An 18,411-nucleotide genomic window follows, 5' to 3' on the forward strand; every position below is an offset into this window, starting at 1 on the left:
CGCTATAGAATCTGAGCGTAACGTGATAGTTGCTACTGATAGCTCCGGTGGAGACGTATGTGCGCAGGTACAGCCCTCGATGGTGGGGCAAGCTGTAGTGAATGAGGCAGAGTCAGGAGACTTTTATTCTATGTTGAAAAACTCAGCCTCGTCGTGTGAGGACCTCGCTTCACATTATTCCAAACAAATGCGTATGGAGGATGTAGAGAGTGATGAAGGTGATTATATGGAGGACAGTCAAATTACAGTTTGAGGTGAAGAGGAATCTACAATGATAGAGGGAGCCACCAGTGGTCATTCTGGCTTTTCAGCGGATAATATCACTTTAGCTACTATATACCAGACAATTTTGAGCCATATGGATACAACTGAACAAGAAAGTCACAAAATCCAGAACTCATGTCCGGAGATTAGCAAAATCACAGTCTGATTTTGGGGAGAGGTTTACAGAGGTGGAGACCAGAGTATCAAACATTGAGAATGAGGTCGTAAAACAAAAAGCAGCCACAGAAACTTTAAGTGCTAATAAGGAGGATGTGTTCGAAAATCGGGCACGGCAATAATTTAAGAATTATGCAAATTCCGGAAGGTAAAGAAGGAAAAGACCCGCGCAAGTTCATTGTGGAACTGTTTCAATCAGCATTTCCGGATTTGACTAAATGGGACTGGGACAGAGAGATAGAGAGAGCTCATAGACAACCTTTTAATATTCGTCTTCGATCTGGACAAAGTGTATCTAAACCTAGACCCTTTCATGTGGCATTCAATAGCTTTTTAGCCAGAGAAGATATAAATATGCACACTCGACCAAATTGTAAAAGTATGGGGGAAGGATTTACATTTTTTGCTACACCAGATTATAGTAAATACACCATGGATAGTCGCTTGCAGCTTCGCCAGTTGGTGAATCAATTCCAAAGTAAGGGTGCACAAGCCTATATTATGAATCCGGCGAAGCTTAAGGTGACATATAAGGAGAATGCACGTTTTTTCACTAATGTTGCAGCGGCAAAGGAATATTTGCATTCTATTAATGATGTATAGGTGTATCAAACCGGGTTGGAATGTAATATTCTTCTTCCACCTACCTCTTTGTCTTTTATTTCCTTCTGAACTTCTTGATCGCTGGATCGTTCATTAATGATTTAAAACTAGAATAAGTGAAGTAAGACGATTGTAAGATGATTTTTATGTAGACCTGTAGGGAAAGGACAGAGGGGGGCTGAGAAGCTGGCTACCATCAACAGGACCATGAGTCCAAAAACCTCAGTAAAGGTGGGGGAGTTTTGGGGGAGGTGGGGCTGTTTGGGGTGGGGTGTGGGGGGTTTGTTGGTGGAGGGTATGGGGGGTAAAGGGGGAAAAAACCACGTTGGTACCAAGTGACAATACTGATAAGAGAGAATATAATTTTTGTTGTACAGCTATGGGGTCAAGGCAAGATATTGGGACAGGATATGTCTTTATGAATAGAATCAGAGCTGACTGGAGTATTTTGGAAATAGCGCCCTGATGTCACGAAATTTTAAAATATGTTCCTTTAATGTATCAGGTCTGAATAACGTTTCTAAAAGGAAGAGGATAGCATCTGAAATCCGCTTTATACAACCGGATATTCTGTGTCTTCAAGATACACATCTACCCTGGAACAATAGGATGCTCATAGCAGATTTAGGATACACACTCATTGCCGCTTCTCAGCAAACAAACACGACCAGGGGGGTTATGATCCTCTCCAAACCACGATTTTGTACTTCAATTCGAAGTTTAACAGATATGTGGGGAAGATGGGCAATATCCGAGTTAAAGATTGGGGGGACACAGTTCACCCTTTGTTCAATCTATGGATCTAATTTAGATGAGGCAGAAGTTTTGGAATGGCTAAATGTTGAACTTGCCATTTGGACTTCTCCTTTAATATTGTGCGGAGATCTGAATATCAATTTAAATACGGGGGAACTAGGTGCGGGATTGCAGGAATATAAGGGTCGTAAACCACGAGTTTTTAAAGCTTTATATAACTTGGTTCAAGATTATGGTATGGTGGATATTTGGAGTAAAAGCCATCCAACACTCACAGAGTACACCTTTTATTCATCTCCACATAAGAAATTTGTTCGGTTGGATTACTTTTTTGTATCTATGTCTGTATATACGGGAACTAAGATACAATTATTCCCTCAGGTATCATCAGATCACTCACCAATCCTAATTAAACTTCAACAATTAAAAGCGACCTATCAAGTTAGGAGTTTTACTTTTGATAGAAAGTTATGCCTCGATGAACAGTTTAGAACACACATGTTGAGATGGATACCTGATTTTATTAATAATAATTTGAACTCAACAAGTATTGACATGATATGGGACGCATTTAAAGCCTGTTTTAGAGGGGAGGCAGTGAGTTATGGGCTTTACAATCAAAATAAATTATGGTCCCAAACTCGAGATTTATATAACTGTTTAAGGATTGCGGAATAAAATTTGATTAAGGAAATAGGGAAGATAGATAATTTGTCAAATATATCTACATTTGAAGATATAGTAGCACGTTGTCGAGCAAAGATAACGGGGCTATGGAGTGAAGAGATAGCCCGGAAATATTATTTAAATAGAAGACACACCCATGAATATGGAGAGGCAATTGGTAGGACGCTAGCGTTAAAATTAAAAATGAAGGAGTCATTGCGTTTAATCGCTAAGTTACAAGACCAGAATGGTACTATTCACGAGAGACCAGAAGAAATAATTGAAATATTATATCAATTCTATTCGGAATTATATACTCATCAACCTACTTTAGAAACAGATATGGTTGGGAGGGCACTTTTAATAAATTAACGGATAGTGATAAAGAATTCCTAGATAGTCCATTCTCTATGGAGTAATTGGAGGTGGCAATTACAACTTTAGCTAATGGAAAGGCGGCAGGCCCAGATCTTATTCCAGGAGAGGTATATAAGTGTTTTTTTGACCCACTAAAAAATATTATGCTTGAGACTTTCAGAATGGTACAAACTGGTAAAGCTCCACAATCCTGGAATGATGCCTCTATCATAGTTTTTATTAAGAAGGGTAAACCCCCTGAACTACCTGGCTCATATCGCCCAATATCTTTACTCAACTGCGACAGCAAGATATATTCTAAAATGATAGCGAACCGCATTTCCAAAATTATTTTACCGCTGGTTTCGCTAAATGAACATGGGTTTATCCCAAAAAGAGGCACAGTTACACATATTAATAAGGTTATTACCTTATGTGATATAGCTCAAGCGGAAAAACGGGAATTAGCGCTGATATTGCTAGACACTGAGAAAGCGTTCGATCTTGTGGCGTGGCAATATCTATGGGAGGTTATGAGGAGAGCGGGATTTGGTAAAGATTTTTTGACAACAATTCAGGTTTTGTACATGGCTCCAAATGCAAGAATAGTTACTATGGGTATTAAATCCAAAAAGATTAGTATAACCAGAGGGACTCGGCAAGGATGCCCTTGCTCCCCAATTCTTTTCGCTTTATTTATTAATTCTTTTTTGATTAACTTGTTAAATACACCGCATATAAAACCATTTAGAGTAAAAAATATACCACATACAGTGTTTGCATACGCTGATGATATCGCCATCACTACTACTCATCCGGCTGAGGCAATAGTGGAGATTGAGCGATTAGCCCACAACTGTGGTGCAATTTCAGGGTGTAAAATAAACTCAGTAAAAACTCAGGTTCTATGCACTGACAATATTCAATTTAATGATCCCCGGGTCATGTCTGAAGTAACATATCTAGGCATAAAAATCAAATCTCAAATGAAAGAGATAATTGATACCAATTGGGACACTATTACTCAACAAGTACAGCAATCACTAGATAGGTGGGGACGGGTGCAATTGTCCATTATTGGCAGGGGCAATATTATTAAAATGAATATTCTTGCCAAGGTATTGTACCTATTTCGAAGCATCCCCTTGGAGATCCCTATAACCTATATACAACAGCTTCAGTCTTCATGCACAAGATTTTTATGGGCTCCTAGGAAAACTAGACAAGCAATGAAATGGATGACATTACCGGTGGAAAGAGGTGGGCATGGTTTACCTGATTTTCTGTTTTATTATTATGTATGTGATGGAGCGAGATTTAGAAATATATTTATTTCAGCTCGCAAAGTTAAACTTCCATAATTAATAATAATATTAATAATGTGTGCAGTGAAGAATACTAACCAACCTAGAATAAACTTGAAGACCAAATACACGCGGGAAACTAATATGTGTGCTCATATATGTGCATTGTGTGCAAAGTGCTTGCATGTGAGAAATAATAAACTAATCCTGTTTATTGTGCTGTCAGAATTAAATGCGGTTGTTTAAATAATGGCATGTGCTTATTTTTGTGTGCTCATGTTTTGTCTTTCGTTTTAAATGTTGCACAAGTCTATTTTGTTGTTTTGCTTGCTTCTGCTAGGTAACATAGATTAATGGGTTAATTAATTAGCAAAGGTGGGTGGGTAACAGAATGACTTCTAATTCTTGCATTAATTATTCTTTTGTGTTTGTTTATATACTAGTTGCAAAGAAAGAGGCTTGAGGCCTAGTACGTCTTATTATGCAGCTGGCAAATTCCTGCTCAGTGAAAGCAAGAGCCCAGTGTTGAACATTTCTGCTCTGTTGTTTAAAAAGAAGAAAAATACAAACTTGATTAAATAAGTGAACTTTTCGTGCCTTGGTCGGCTTGACCAAGGTCAGGAACCGGCAGAGAGACTGACAAGCTAAGGAAGTCACGGACATTAATTTTAAAATGTTGCAAGCTGGAGGAAGCTACGTGACTCGAGAATAAGGGACAATAGACTCTAAGAAAGAGTCGGAACTGGGCTTCAAAAATGTGATGATCTAATGTTTACTGTCACTCGACAGCCAATCAGCGTTTTGCTCAAATATGAAAAGTATACTTTTACTTAGATTAGTTAGTTAGAAAGGTATAAAAACTGACCCTTTTGGAAGGAGGGCGCTTCTCGCTTTCCAAATCCAGATGGGCGTGACGTGCTGACGGACTTCTTTTGGAGCACGTAAGATTTTTAGGGCCTTATGACTTTACAAATTTATTTTAGGTGAAGTGAGTTTTAGACAGGGAAATAGGGTTTAGGTGATGGAAAAACTGTTTATTCTTCTTTAAAAATGCTATTTGATTCTGCTTGAAAACTGTTTGCCTAATTTTCAATTCCTCAAACCAATGCTGCTTAAATAAAAAGATTCTAATAAAAACGCACTTTTCTTTGAATAAATAGTTAATAAATACGTTTTTTTGAAAACACAAGCTGGCCTTGTTATTTAAAGAACTTAGTTACCATCAGCTGATCTTATCGCCTGTGTGGCTTAATTAAATGAAGAATTATAAATCTATGGTAAAGTCAATATTCCGCAGTTGTAAATAAATGTATATATGGTTTGTAGATAAGGTTTATTAATTAGGCTACATGATTCAGTTGCTCAAAATATGTCATTATTGATTCATGGGCCTTGTGAGTTATTTATGATTAATGATGGGTATTATAGAGTAGGGTAGTGCTGTTATGACATATTTTCTATAGGGGCGCTGGATCAATTTCCCTGGTAGCAGAAGGAATGGTTGCTATGGTAACTGTCATGCTACGTGATAATTACATAGGATCGATGTTTAACATACGTTGAGTTTGTTCGCATGTTACATGTAGTCGAAAGGATTTTTTCAAGCAGTGTGAAAATTCCTAGTTTGCCGCGGCATTTGAATGGTGTAACAAGAAGGGATGTATGACGGTACAACGCGTACCGTCACAACGCGTGCTGTTACAACGCGTCCCTTACAACGCAAGTCGTTACCACGACTTGCGTTGGGGGCGCGGATGTCGAATAGTATAATTTACTATTCTAACACCAGTCCCCGTGGACACTAGGGAAGGTGTTGGAATAGTAAATTTACTATTTTTAATCTTCTAGCGCCCTCCAGCGCAAGTCGTGGTAACGACTTGCGTTGTTACGGACACGTCGTAACAGCACCGCGGGGAAACATCCGCGTTGTAACGGATGTTTCCCACAAGAAGTGAAGTTACACAGTGCATTTGTTATGTTTCAAAATAGTGATATTATTATCACTAGTGTTGTGGGCGTACAACACAACTTTAGGGATTCTAGGTGTATATGGTAGAATGTATAGTAAGGATTTTTTATGAAATTGTAGCTTTCGAGTATAGGGACTAAGAGCCTGTTTTAAAACTCACTGTGAAAAGAGTAGTAGAATTTATCTAAACTTGAGTGAAGGGTAAGCTAGCGTCGTCTTTTCTTACTGGCAAATGGGGATTTCTATGGCTGGTTAAAGTCCTGCCAAGATTTCGTGCATGTATGATTAGGGAAACTTTCCGTTTGAAAGTGCGTGAATAATTTTGTAATTCCGTTCGAGTCAAACTTTGAATTGCTACTTTATGTTCATTCAGAGGGAAACAAGTTTGTTATTACCTGTTAGAAGGGTAGAGTAGTCTTACTTTATCAGCGAATGTATATTCTGTGAGAATAGCGTCGTCTATTCCACGTAAAAGGAATACTTGTATGATTGTAAAAACTGTCAATTTATTTTAGCGAAACAGACAAATGGTTTGTTTTTCTGTTGTCATTAATAAAATTCATTGAAAAAGTGTTCTTAAAATGGCGCTGTGAAAAGTTTTTGTGAAGGAGGGGTGAGCGCTAAGAGTGAGACGCGAGAAACTGCAGCGGTTGTGTACGTCACAGGTTCGCGCTGTGATTGGTTAACATACGTCACAGCTAGCACATTGATTGGCTCACGTGATTTTGACAAGCTGTTAGCTGATTGGTTCTACAAAAAGGCAAATAATTATATTGGTTGAGCAAGGTGGTGACGTAGCTCAACCTGATGGGCTTGTTGGTGTGTTTCGCGCACGGATTGGTTAGTTTAGTGGAACAACCAGGAAATATTTACGAACATTCTAAATTAAACAAATTTGATTCAAACATGAGTTATTATCATAAAAAAGAGGAAAAGAAGCTTACATTGCTTCAGAAATTGAAAATTTTTCTTTAACCTGATAAGAAAATAGAAACGCGAGGTGGAAAGTTACTTCATAAATACAAAACACCTGCAGCCTATATCGAAGGTGAATATGGTTATCATACTTGCCTTTGGTTTGATGTATGGATGGATTATACCAAAAATGACGGTGTTTTAGCTTGGCCTGAAGTTGGTTCATTTAATATGAGAATTTTGAAAAATTTGGGAGAAAAGATGATGGCTCTTGTGCCGAGACCTAGACCTACTCAATTTGAAGCTTTAGTTCAATGGGAGGATGAGATGTTTGAATTACAACGAGAAAGCAGTGGTATAAAAAGACCTCCAAAGTCATCAAATTTTAAACGAGAAACTCATGAAAATAGAATGCGTCGATGGAGACAGGCAGATATGTGTGATGGTCTTTATACAGTGAGAGAAATGTTTACTGAAATTCCAGGTCAAAAGAATATCCAAAAGAAAAATAATACTGTTATAGACAGTGAAACAGAAGATTCAGTTTTAGAAGAAATTTACATGACAAATAAAAAACAGACTCCTTTAAAACCAGCTTGTTCATGGTCTACTCCGATGGTTTCTATAGGAACCACACCAAGTGCACCTCCATTAAATAAAGAAACACCCAAATTATATCCGAATAATTCTGATTCTTTTAAAACTCCTGTAAGGGTAGAGATGAGAAATAATTCAAGAATAATTGATGAAAATCGAATTTTTCCTGAAACTCCTGATTCAAGAAATGAGGTTCCTTCCAGAAGTTTAATGGATACTGGCATAGATGAGGAAGTTCCAAATACTTCAGAATATTTACGATCAAAGGAAGAATTAATTCGACAGTTAACAAAAGGCATGGAAGCATTAACAGTTCCAGTAACTATTGGTCCTGTTCAGCCTGTTTTTGATCACGGAGAAATTAAACAGCCAGGTTTAACAATTCCATTAAATAAAGAAATTCAAAAGGTGGCTGAAAAAATTTACTCCGAATTATCTGAAATACATCGAGAGAAAAGAAAGATGCCTGATTTAACTTTTAATCCAAATTCATCATGCAGAACACTAATGGGTGCAGAATCAGACATTGAATCTCCAGAAAAGAGTGTTGATAAATCAGATTTATCCTCAAAGCTTGATTTTGCTAGACTAAAAGCAGATTTGGAGGAATTAATTATTGGCACAATTGGTCCTGACAGTTTGAAGCATTATCAAGATGATGAACTGTTGTTCATATGTAAAAGTGTACAGTGGAAAACGAAAAACAAATATGATCAATTAGGAGAATTGGCTGCAGAATTAGGAATTGATTTGAGCAGGCAAAAGAATTTGGGAAAACATTACAGATTGGATTTCACTGAAAATGACATTAATAATTTCAATGCGATGGGAAGAATTATGCATATAAAAGATTTGATTGTGTACATTAAAAAATTGGGTGACTTGAGTAAATGAGAAAAAAGAGAAAGGACGACTAATCAGTACCCAATGAGAGAAATTGCAGGTGGTTGTTATGTTCATGTTCCCTGGTCTAGACAAGACATTTTGTTGTTCACAAATGATTTTCCTCGGCTGAGAGAAAAGCCCGTGGAATGGTATCGACAGGTGGAAAGGTTCATTAAAGTGTCAAATGTTCTGTGGATTGATCTTGATGGATTCTTTGACATTGTTGTCCCATCAGATCTTTGGACAGAATGTAAAATTGCTGTAAGTTGGCCAAAGGTTGAACCAGCCCGAGATAAAGTGACAGGTGCTCCATCATCAGAAGTCATGGGATTGTATGACAAAGTAATTTACTGGTTGAAAGAAAAGATTCCACCAAAAGAAGTTGATTGTGTTAAAAGTGATAGAACAAATCAAGAGCCAAAGGAATCTGTTCATTCATTTTATGAAAGATTACTGTTGGTTTTCAAACAGTACAGTGGCTATGAAAAATTAAATGAAAAGGACATGAGCCACTTTATTTACAGATTCGTTTATGGTCTTAGACCTGAAATTGGTGAAATGATCAGAAATAATATTGTTGGCTGGCAATCTAACTCGGTTGATGACATATTGAGAAAAGCAAAATACTTCAGTGATGAGATTGAATCCAGACAAAAGAAATTAAAGGAAAAGGCAATGTGGGCACAAGTGAAGGTAGCTGAACAACAGATTGCAAACCTTGCGAATAAAAATGTAAATTTTAATCAGAATCAGGGTCAAGGAAAGTTTAAAGGGAATTATAACAAGCCCAAATTTAATGTTAATGTTGAAGAGCTGAAACAAAAATTGCCTTGGTTTAATTGCGGCGAAAATGGACACGGGAAGCCAGAGTGTAAAAATCCGCCCCGAAATTTTAAAAATGCATCGTTAAATCCACAGATGCAGAATGAGTTGAATCTGCAGCAACCGCTACAGCAACAACTAAATGAGTTGAATGTGCAGCAACAGCTACAGCGACAGTTAGCAAATCAGCAGAGTCAAATTCCACAGCCTCCTCTCCCTAACTGTGGAGGTGGTCAAAGATTTAATTCGGATACAGGATTCAGCGGAGTTGATCAGGTAATCAGACCAAAAAAAGTGAATGTACCAAATATTTCTGGACAGTTTGTGATGACCGAGAATGGAGGAAGTGATTCGGATGATTACTTATGACGGGGCTTGAGAGAGGAGGAAGAGTGTGTACTTGGAGCCACTCTTGAGGTTGACCAGTCTGGTCCATTTATAAATGGCAAAGTGAATGATATAGAAATCACTTTTCTTGTGGACACTGGTGCTACCCGTTCTACTGTTAGATCAGTGGAAATTGAAAACCTGCCTCTCTCTGGTGACACCATCCAAGTAGTTGGCATAGCTAATCAGCAAATTAAAACAGATTTGACAGAGCCTGTGAAGGTAGAAATTGGCAAATTCAAAGACAAACACAGATTTGTAGTTTGTAACAGCAGTCCGGTAAACTTGCTAGGAAGAGACATACTTTGCAAGATAAACTGCAAAATATTTTGCTCACCGGAGGGTATTGAGCTACAGACTTTTGAGGAAGATGGGCTTTACAAATTAACAATGTTGATGGTCGAAGCAGAGGAAAGTAAATTGTTTCCTGTATTTGAAAAAGATAATCTCCCAGAAGAATTGAAAAAGACAGTCAAAACTGAAATTTGGGATCTGACAGGAAGTGAGATGGGCTTGATGAAACCTGTTGATCCTGTGAAAATTACAGTGAAACAGGGAATAGAATTTCCAAACATTCCTCAGTACAAAATGAAGGCAGAAACAATTGCAGGTGTCATTCCTGTGATTGAAAAATTCATAAAACAAGGTGTTTTAAAAGAAATTGAAAGCAGTCCTTGTAATTCACCGATCATGGGGATCAAAAAGCCAAACGGAACGTACAGAATAGTTCAAGTTTTGAGAAAGGTTAACCAGATAGTTGTTCCATGTTGTCCAGTTGTTCCAAACCCAGCAGTGATTCTTTACCAAATTCCGCATGATGCAGAATGGTACACTGTCATTGACCTCTGCAATGCGTTCTTTACTGTTCCATTGCATCCAGACAGCCAGCAAATCTTTGCGTTCAGATTCCAAGGTCGCACACTCGCATGGTGTCGCAATCCTCAAGGGTATACAGAGAGTCCTTCAATCTTTAATCAGTTGTTAAAGAAATCTTTGGAGAATTTAAATTTGCCAGGAAAATCGACATTGGTCCAGTATATTGATGATTTACTAGTTGCAGCAAAAACACGAGATAATTGTGTTACAGATACGATCATTCTTTTTAATCATTTGGCAGATGAGGTCCATAAAGTGTCACCTGCAAAATTACAGTTTTACAAACAAGAGGTAAAATATCTTGGTCACAGAATTGCAAAGGGAATCAGACAAGTGACAATTGTGAGAATCAAAATGATTCAGGGAATGCAACCTCCAAAAACACAGAGACAGGTCAGGATGTTTCTAGGGATAGTTGTCTATTGTCGTCAATGGATTAGTGGATTTTCAGTAATTGCAAAACCACTGCAGAGACTGACAAAATCAGATATAAAAGATCCAATTATTCTCACAGAAATTGAAATGGAAGCTTTTAAAAAGCTAAAAAGAAGCTTGTGTGAAGCACCTGCTTTAGGTATGCCAGACTATGAAAAGAATTTTGAGCTGTATTGCAGTGAAAGAGAAGGATGTGCATTGTCCGTGTTAATTCAGAGACATGGAAAACTGAGAAAGCCAATTGCTTACTTCTCAGCAGTACTTGATCCTGTTGCAAAAGCATTACCAGGCTGCTTAAAAGCAGTAGCAGCAACTAGTGTGACCCTTGAACAAAGTGAAGGAATTATTATGGGATTTCCTGTAAAAGTTTATGTACCTCATTCAGTTGAAATTCTGCTTACCAGAAGTAAAACACAGCACTTAACAAGTAACAGGCTTACCAAATATGAAAAGAATATTCTGGGATCAGATAATGTTTCAATAGCAAGGTGTGTTAATTTGAACCCTTCTACATTATTGCCTGATGGTGTCGAAACTGAAATCAGAAATGAAAATGACATCGACCATGAGTGTTTAGATGTTTTGGAATACTGCACAAAGCCTAGGCAGGACATTAAAGATGTCCCTTTGCCTATATCTGACTTTGTCTACTTTGTTGATGGCTCTTGTCTAAGAACAGAAGAGGGTTTCTTGAGAGCAGCATATTCCATCTGTACAGTTGCTACGGTGATTGAAGCATCATGTCTCGAAGGAGTTCGTTCGGCTCAAGTAGCGGAATTGATTGCTTTGATTCGTGCTTGTGAAAATGCAGTAAATTTGAAAATCACCATAATAACTGACAGCCAGTACGGATATGGAGTTGTGCATTCTTATGGACAGCTTTGGTCTCAAAGAGGTTATTTAACCTCTGCAGGTGCTCCCATCAGAAATGCAAATTTAATTAAAAGATTAATTGATGGCATTCAATTACCAGAAAAGATTGCTGTTGTAAAATGTTCAGTGCACAAGAAAGGTGAGGATTTCATTACAAAGGGAAATGCCTACACTGACGAAATGGCAAAATATTGTGCGAGAAACAACTTTGCAATTAATCGGGAGAAGAACGATGAACATATTTTGAATTCACTCATGCTAACATCAGTAGTTGAAACATGGCAGGGAGTTAAAGATTTACAGGATGAGGCAAGTGATGAGGAGAAAAACACATGGTTGAAAGCAGAATGTAGGCAGCGAGATGAGGATGGAGTTTGGACTTACAAAGATGGCAGAACAGTTTTACCAAATTGCATGATTTCTGACATGGCTAGGATGTATCATGGTCAGGCACATATTGGAAGAGATTCTATGATCAGACTTTTTAGAGAGACATGGTTCAATCCAAAGTTCAGAATTATTGCAGAGTTTCTCTCTGTCAACGGTGTTTAGTTTGCCAACAAATGAACCCCAACAGAAAAACAGTTGTGAGCATGGGAACCATAGGACGGGAGGGTGGTCCTTTTACCAGGCTACAAATGGATTTCATGGAAATGCCACCTCATAATAAGCTGCGATATGTTTTTGTAATAATCTGTCTGTTTTCAAGAGGGGTTGAAGCATTTCCCACTCGTCACAATGATTCGATCACTGTTGCAAAATTACTCTTAAGGGAGATTATACCAAGGTACGGTTTCCCGGTGACTGTGGAAAGTGATTGCGGAAGGCATTTTGAAAACAGATTGTTAAAGCTCATTTGTGAAGCTTTGAACATTGAACAAAAGCTCCATTGTGCTTATAGACCAGAAGCTTCAGGTGTTGTGGAGCAAGTGAATGGTACTATAAAGAACAGAATTGGAAAAATGTGCCTATCTACAGGTATGAAGTGGACAGATGCCCTTCCACTTGTTCTGATGACTCTGAGAAGCACACCTGATAAAAAGACAGGTTTAAGTCCACATGGCATTGTCATGGGCAGAGTCATGAGACAGGCTTTTATTCCTGTAGGGAAATTGATGACTATTAATGATAGCGTCATTTTGGAGTATTGCAGGAAATTGTCTGATGTTGTGACTTCTGTGTCTAATCAGGTGGGAACTGAAGTGCAAACAAGAGAAAAAGAGCAAGCACATGATCTGTTGCCAGGTGACTGGGTCAGGACAAAAGTTCCTCAAAGAAGAAACTGTTTAGTACCCAGGTGGCAGAAAGCAAGACAGGTTATTCTTATTACAACAAATGCTGTGAAGTACAAAGGTCTAAAGCGGTGGATACATGCAAGTCATACCATTCGTGTACCTACACCTGAAAATTCTGATGAAGAGAGTGACACCACTGCTGATTCAGATTCTGAAGAAGAACCTGAAAGAAATCCAGATCCTGAAGATCGACAGGAAGGTCGACATCTGGAGAGTTTGAATGGAAAACAAGCCTTGAATGAAAAAGACTTGGAAGTTGTGACATTAGACTCAGAAAATGATGAAGATCTGCTGGAAAAGAGGCAGAGGAAGAGTCTAACCGAAAAGAGAATCAAGATCAGGAGAGTATTGAAAAGCAGAAAAGAAGCTCTGAAAGCAGGAACAGGAATTCTGAATCTGGGAAGTTGAAGGTAATTGAAGAAGAAGAAGAAGAAGACGAATTACCGAGTACTAGTTATAAGGATGAAGTTCCTAACAGAGTGAAGCAGCCGAGTAAAGAAGTACCTGAATCTAGAATTCAAATCTCTGACAGTGAAACTGATGAGAGTGATGAAGATTCTCAAATAAGAAAATTCAGAAAAAGAGCTTGGAGAACAGAGTGCAATGTGACCAAGCCAAAGAAGAAATTACCAAGAAAAGGTGATAATTGGCCAGAAGAAAATGAAGGTCTGAAATTCAAATTGGTACACAGATAAAAGGAACAGATCAACGAGATATCAAGTCAAAAAGATCCTGAAAAGAATATTGAACAAGGAAAGAAAATAGAGGTCATTAATAGAAGAACAAAAAGAAATTTGAAACCAAACCAGAAGTATAAGTCACCTGAATGGACTTATATAATGATTCCACCTGTAGTGGAAATAAACAGTAGCAGTCAGGAAGAAATAGATGACAATAGTGACAACGATTGAAGTATTTTCTGTTTAAATTTAGGGTTTATGATTTTGGCATAAGGCTGAAGAAATTGTGTTAGGTGACACAAGGTCGAAGAAATTGTGTTAGCTCAAAACCATTGTGACGTAAGGTCGAAGAAAAACTGTTAGAAAGTTGAGGGTTTGATGAAAAAAAAAAGAATTTAAAAAGGGGCTTGTTACAATTTTAGAAAAATTTGACATTTTTACATTTTATTTTTGTTTTTTTTGTAAACTTAGTAAAAATGACTTACGTTTTTGTAAATAATAGTTCAAGATGTTACATCTTCAAGAGATGCTGTAAGATGTCTTTGACTTGTGTGGTCCTAATAATTCTGCTTTGGTTAGTTTTAGCTGTCATTCTCCCTTTTGGAATTGACAAGGAGATGTACAAAATCAATATGACAAGCAAAGCTTCTATTAAACAAGACAAACATAGTGCAACAGGCAAAACTAATAGAGTTATTGATCATAATCCTGAGATTCATCAAGATAGATCTGTTGGTGATTTTTCTAGCAATACTTTTTCAAGACTCCTTGCTGAATATGTAAAGGTCATGGAGGTGAAAGACTGTTACATTTGTGTGAAATTGCCTGCTTCTGTTTCAGAGGTAGTTACCTATAATATGCTTCCTCTTACTTATGGCATAACCTGCAGTGTGATAGCTAGTCTGTTTTATCAAACTGGTCGTTTAGAATATTACTATTCTGACTATGATGAGATTTTTGCAAACCTGAAAATTGAGAAAAGCTTGAATAAACACATGCAAGCTAAACAGATGAGGGAATTCTTTATTGTGACAAATGAATGTACCTATAAGTATGCTTTCAGAAATAATTTGACATGTAAATTGAGAAATGAGGAAAAGTCTTTCCTGAATTTAGTTGAGGAGAGAAGAGCCATTTATAAAATAAATGAAATGCTTAAACAGACCAAATCCAAGTTCTGGCAGAAAGAGGACGAAAAATTAAATAGCAAATCTTTTGAAAATGCTGCTATTCACATAGATAAACCAATTAGTGGTACATTTTGCATTAGGAGAGATAATACTTTGTTTGACAACTATTTTGTGGGTGCGAGTCATTGTGAGGACACTTATCAAATCATGGGGGGTTGGGGATTCAAAGGTGGCAAAGACCCAATTTTTCCTGGAATTTATTTTGTTTGTGGAGATAAAGCTTACTACAAGCTTCCTGACCACTGGTATGGGACGTGTTTTGTAGGATTGGTTTTTCCTAAAATATTCCATGTTGACAGAAATGCAGAAGGTTCATTTGAAATCAGCAGACATTTGAACAGATACAAAAGAGAAAGTTTCTCAGAAATTTTGGGAGACATTTTTGAAGCAGTGATACCTTTAGTGGGTATAACCCTGAATGCTGGAAGAATCAGAAAATTGTCTACAATTGTTGACAGATTGTCAACTGACACAGCTGGAGGTTTCAAATTAGTAGATACAGAGCTTATTGCAATTCGGACTATGGTAATGCTAGCAAAAGAGGGTGGAGTCTGTGGCATTTTACATGTCCAGCACTGTTGTACTTATATCCCAAATGAGAGTCAAGGTATTGAGATGTACATTAAAAATATCACTGTAATGCATTCAGATATTGTTCCCTTAGAAGAGGATGATTTTTCAGAACGTCTGTCCAAAAGATTTCAAGCAATCAAAACCTGGTTTCAAGAGATTGGTGGTTCAATTCTTGGCAAAATACTGACACCTTTATTAGTTATAGTTTTTGTGATACTGTTGTTGAAGATCAGTTGCATGTTACACAAGAGAAAGAAATACCTGAGGGAAAAGAAGAGAATATACAAGATTAGAAAGGAACAAGAGAAAGAGATAGAACTGGAAGAATTTCGTAGAACTCAATATGAGAATTGTAGACAAGCTGATGAGACAAGTCTTTAGAAATACTAACACAGTGAAAATCAAACATGTTCATCTATGGGATAAAATTTTGTGTGTGGTTTGGTGATTTTAAAATCACCAGATGAGGGAGTTGATGGAGCGAGATTTAGAAATATATTTATTTCAGCTCGCAAAGTTAAACTTCCATAATTAATAATAATATTAATAATGTGTGCAGTGAAGAATACTAACCAACCTAGAATAAACTTGAAGACCAAATACACGCGGGAAACTAATATGTGTGCTCATATATGTGCATTGTGTGCAAAGTGCTTGCATGTGAGAAATAATAAACTAATCCTGTCTATTGTGCTGTCAGAATTAAATGCGGCTGTTTAAATAATGGCATGTGCTTATTTTTGTGTGCTCATGTTTTGTCTTTCGTTTTAAATGTTGCACAAGTCTGTTTTGTTTTTTTGCTTGCTTCTGCTAGGTAACATAGATTAATGGGTTCATTAATTAGCAAAGGTGGGTGGGTAACAGATGACTTCTAATTCTTGCATTAATTATTCTTTTGTGTTTGTTTATATACTAGAGGCTTGAGGCCTAGTACGTCTTATTATGCAGCTGGCAAATTCCTGCTCAGTGAAAGCAAGAGCCCAGTGTGGAAAATTTCTGCTGTGTTGTTTAAAAAGAAGAAAAATACAAACTTGATTAGATAAGTGAACTTTTTGTGCCTTGGTCGGCTTGACCAAGGTCAGGAACCGGCAGAGAGACTGACAAGCTAAGGAAGTCACGGACATTAATTTAAAAATGTTGCAAGCTGGAGGAAGCTACGTGACTCGAGAATAAGGGACAATAGACTCTAAGAAAGAGTCGGAACTGGGCTTCAAAAATGTGATGATCTAATGTGGCCTGTCACTCGACAGCCAATCAGCATTTTGCTCAAATATGAAAAGTATACTTTTACTTAGATTAGTTAGTTAGAAAGGTATAAAAACTGACCCCTTTGAAAGGAGGGCGCTTCTCGCTTTCCGTGACGTGCTGACGGACTTCTTTTGGAGCACGTAAGATTTTTAGGGCCTCATGACTTTACAAATTTATTTCAGGTGAAGTGAGTTTTAGACAGGATAATAGGGTTTAGGTGATGGAAAAACTGTTTATTCTTCTTTAAAAATGCTATTTGATTCTGCTTGAAAACTGTTTGCCTAATTTGCAATTCCTCAAACCAATGCTGCTTAAATAAAAATATTCTAATAAAAATGCACTTTTCTTTGAATAAATAGTTAATAAATACGTTTTTTTGAAAACACAAGCTGGCCTTGTTATTTAAAGAACTTAGTTACCATCAGCTGATCTTATCGCCTGTGTGGCTTAATTAAATGAAGAATTATAAATCTATGGTAAAGTCAATATTCCGCAGTTGTAAATAAATGTATATATGGTTTGTAGATAAGGTTTATTAATTAGGCCACATGATTCAGTTGCTCAAAATATGTCATTATTGATTTATGGGCCTTGTGAGTGATTTATGATTAATGGTGAGTATTATAGAGTAGGGTAGTGCTGTTATGACATATTTTCTATAGGGGCGCTGGATCATATGTTTTCTGCTAAGAATGAGACTCTTGTTGACTGGAGAACCAATTGAAGAACTAGCAGAAGCTCCTTGTATATTTTTTTTGCTATTGGGGGAGCATGCAAAGGGGTGCCAAATGAAGGAATTGTAGGGAAATTATTTCAAGCACACTCGCTTCAAAGTATTGGACTCGGCCTTTAAAGTGTGGAGAAAGGTATTTAGACTTATTTAATTTACGAAAATCACACATTATACACCCTTTGATGCGGATAAACTGCTTTCCTATGTATTTTGGGATAGAGTTGCGAGGGAATGGTCGTATAAGGGGATTTTTAGAATTGGGGATCTATTTGAAATTATTGGGATATTCTGCACTTATTAAAGTTTAGCTGCTAAATATAAGTTACCTCAATCTTCTTTTTTTAAATATCTCCAAATTCGTGATTTTTGTTTAAGAAAACATATTAGACCTGCCCCTAATAAGTTAGTGGAGGCAATCCGTCTTAGGAAAAAATAGGTACGATATATCAGATTATGATGGAGTATGGATCTGATGATATGCATAAATACAATGTGTACTGGCAGAATCAGTTAGGGGAACCAACACTTGAAATTGAAGATACCCTACTGATGGCAAAAGATTTATGCCTCTCAGCTAAGTTAAAAGCGCAGGTGTATAAAACGGTGTTTAGGTTATACTATACCCCTAAACGGATGGCTACCTGGGGCCCTCAATATGATGGAAAATGTTTTCGCTGTGGTGGGGAAGATGCTGATAGCATACATATCTTTTTTTGCTGTTCTAAGCTAGTGCACTTTTTGAGCAGTATAGAAACTTTTATCACAATGGTTATTCATATCCCGATAAAAATATCCCCTGCACTTTT

At 37.3% G+C, this 18,411-nt stretch overlaps 1 protein-coding gene across 1 annotated transcript in view; it reads left to right on the forward strand.

The window, feature by feature from the left end:
* The first annotated feature begins 873 nt into the window (after window positions 1-873).
* The window catches only part of LOC144769677 (sialic acid-binding Ig-like lectin 13), a 69,649-nt gene continuing 52,111 nt past the window's right edge, over window positions 874-18,411 (forward strand). Inside the window, exon 1 of the mRNA XM_078653869.1 lies at window positions 874-919. Coding sequence (XP_078509995.1) covers window positions 874-919 — 46 coding nt within the window. The remainder of the gene's footprint in view (window positions 920-18,411) is intronic.

The sequence above is a fragment of the Lissotriton helveticus genome, chromosome 7 (assembly GCF_964261635.1).
Source record: "Lissotriton helveticus chromosome 7, aLisHel1.1, whole genome shotgun sequence".
NCBI lineage: Eukaryota > Metazoa > Chordata > Amphibia > Caudata > Salamandridae > Lissotriton > Lissotriton helveticus.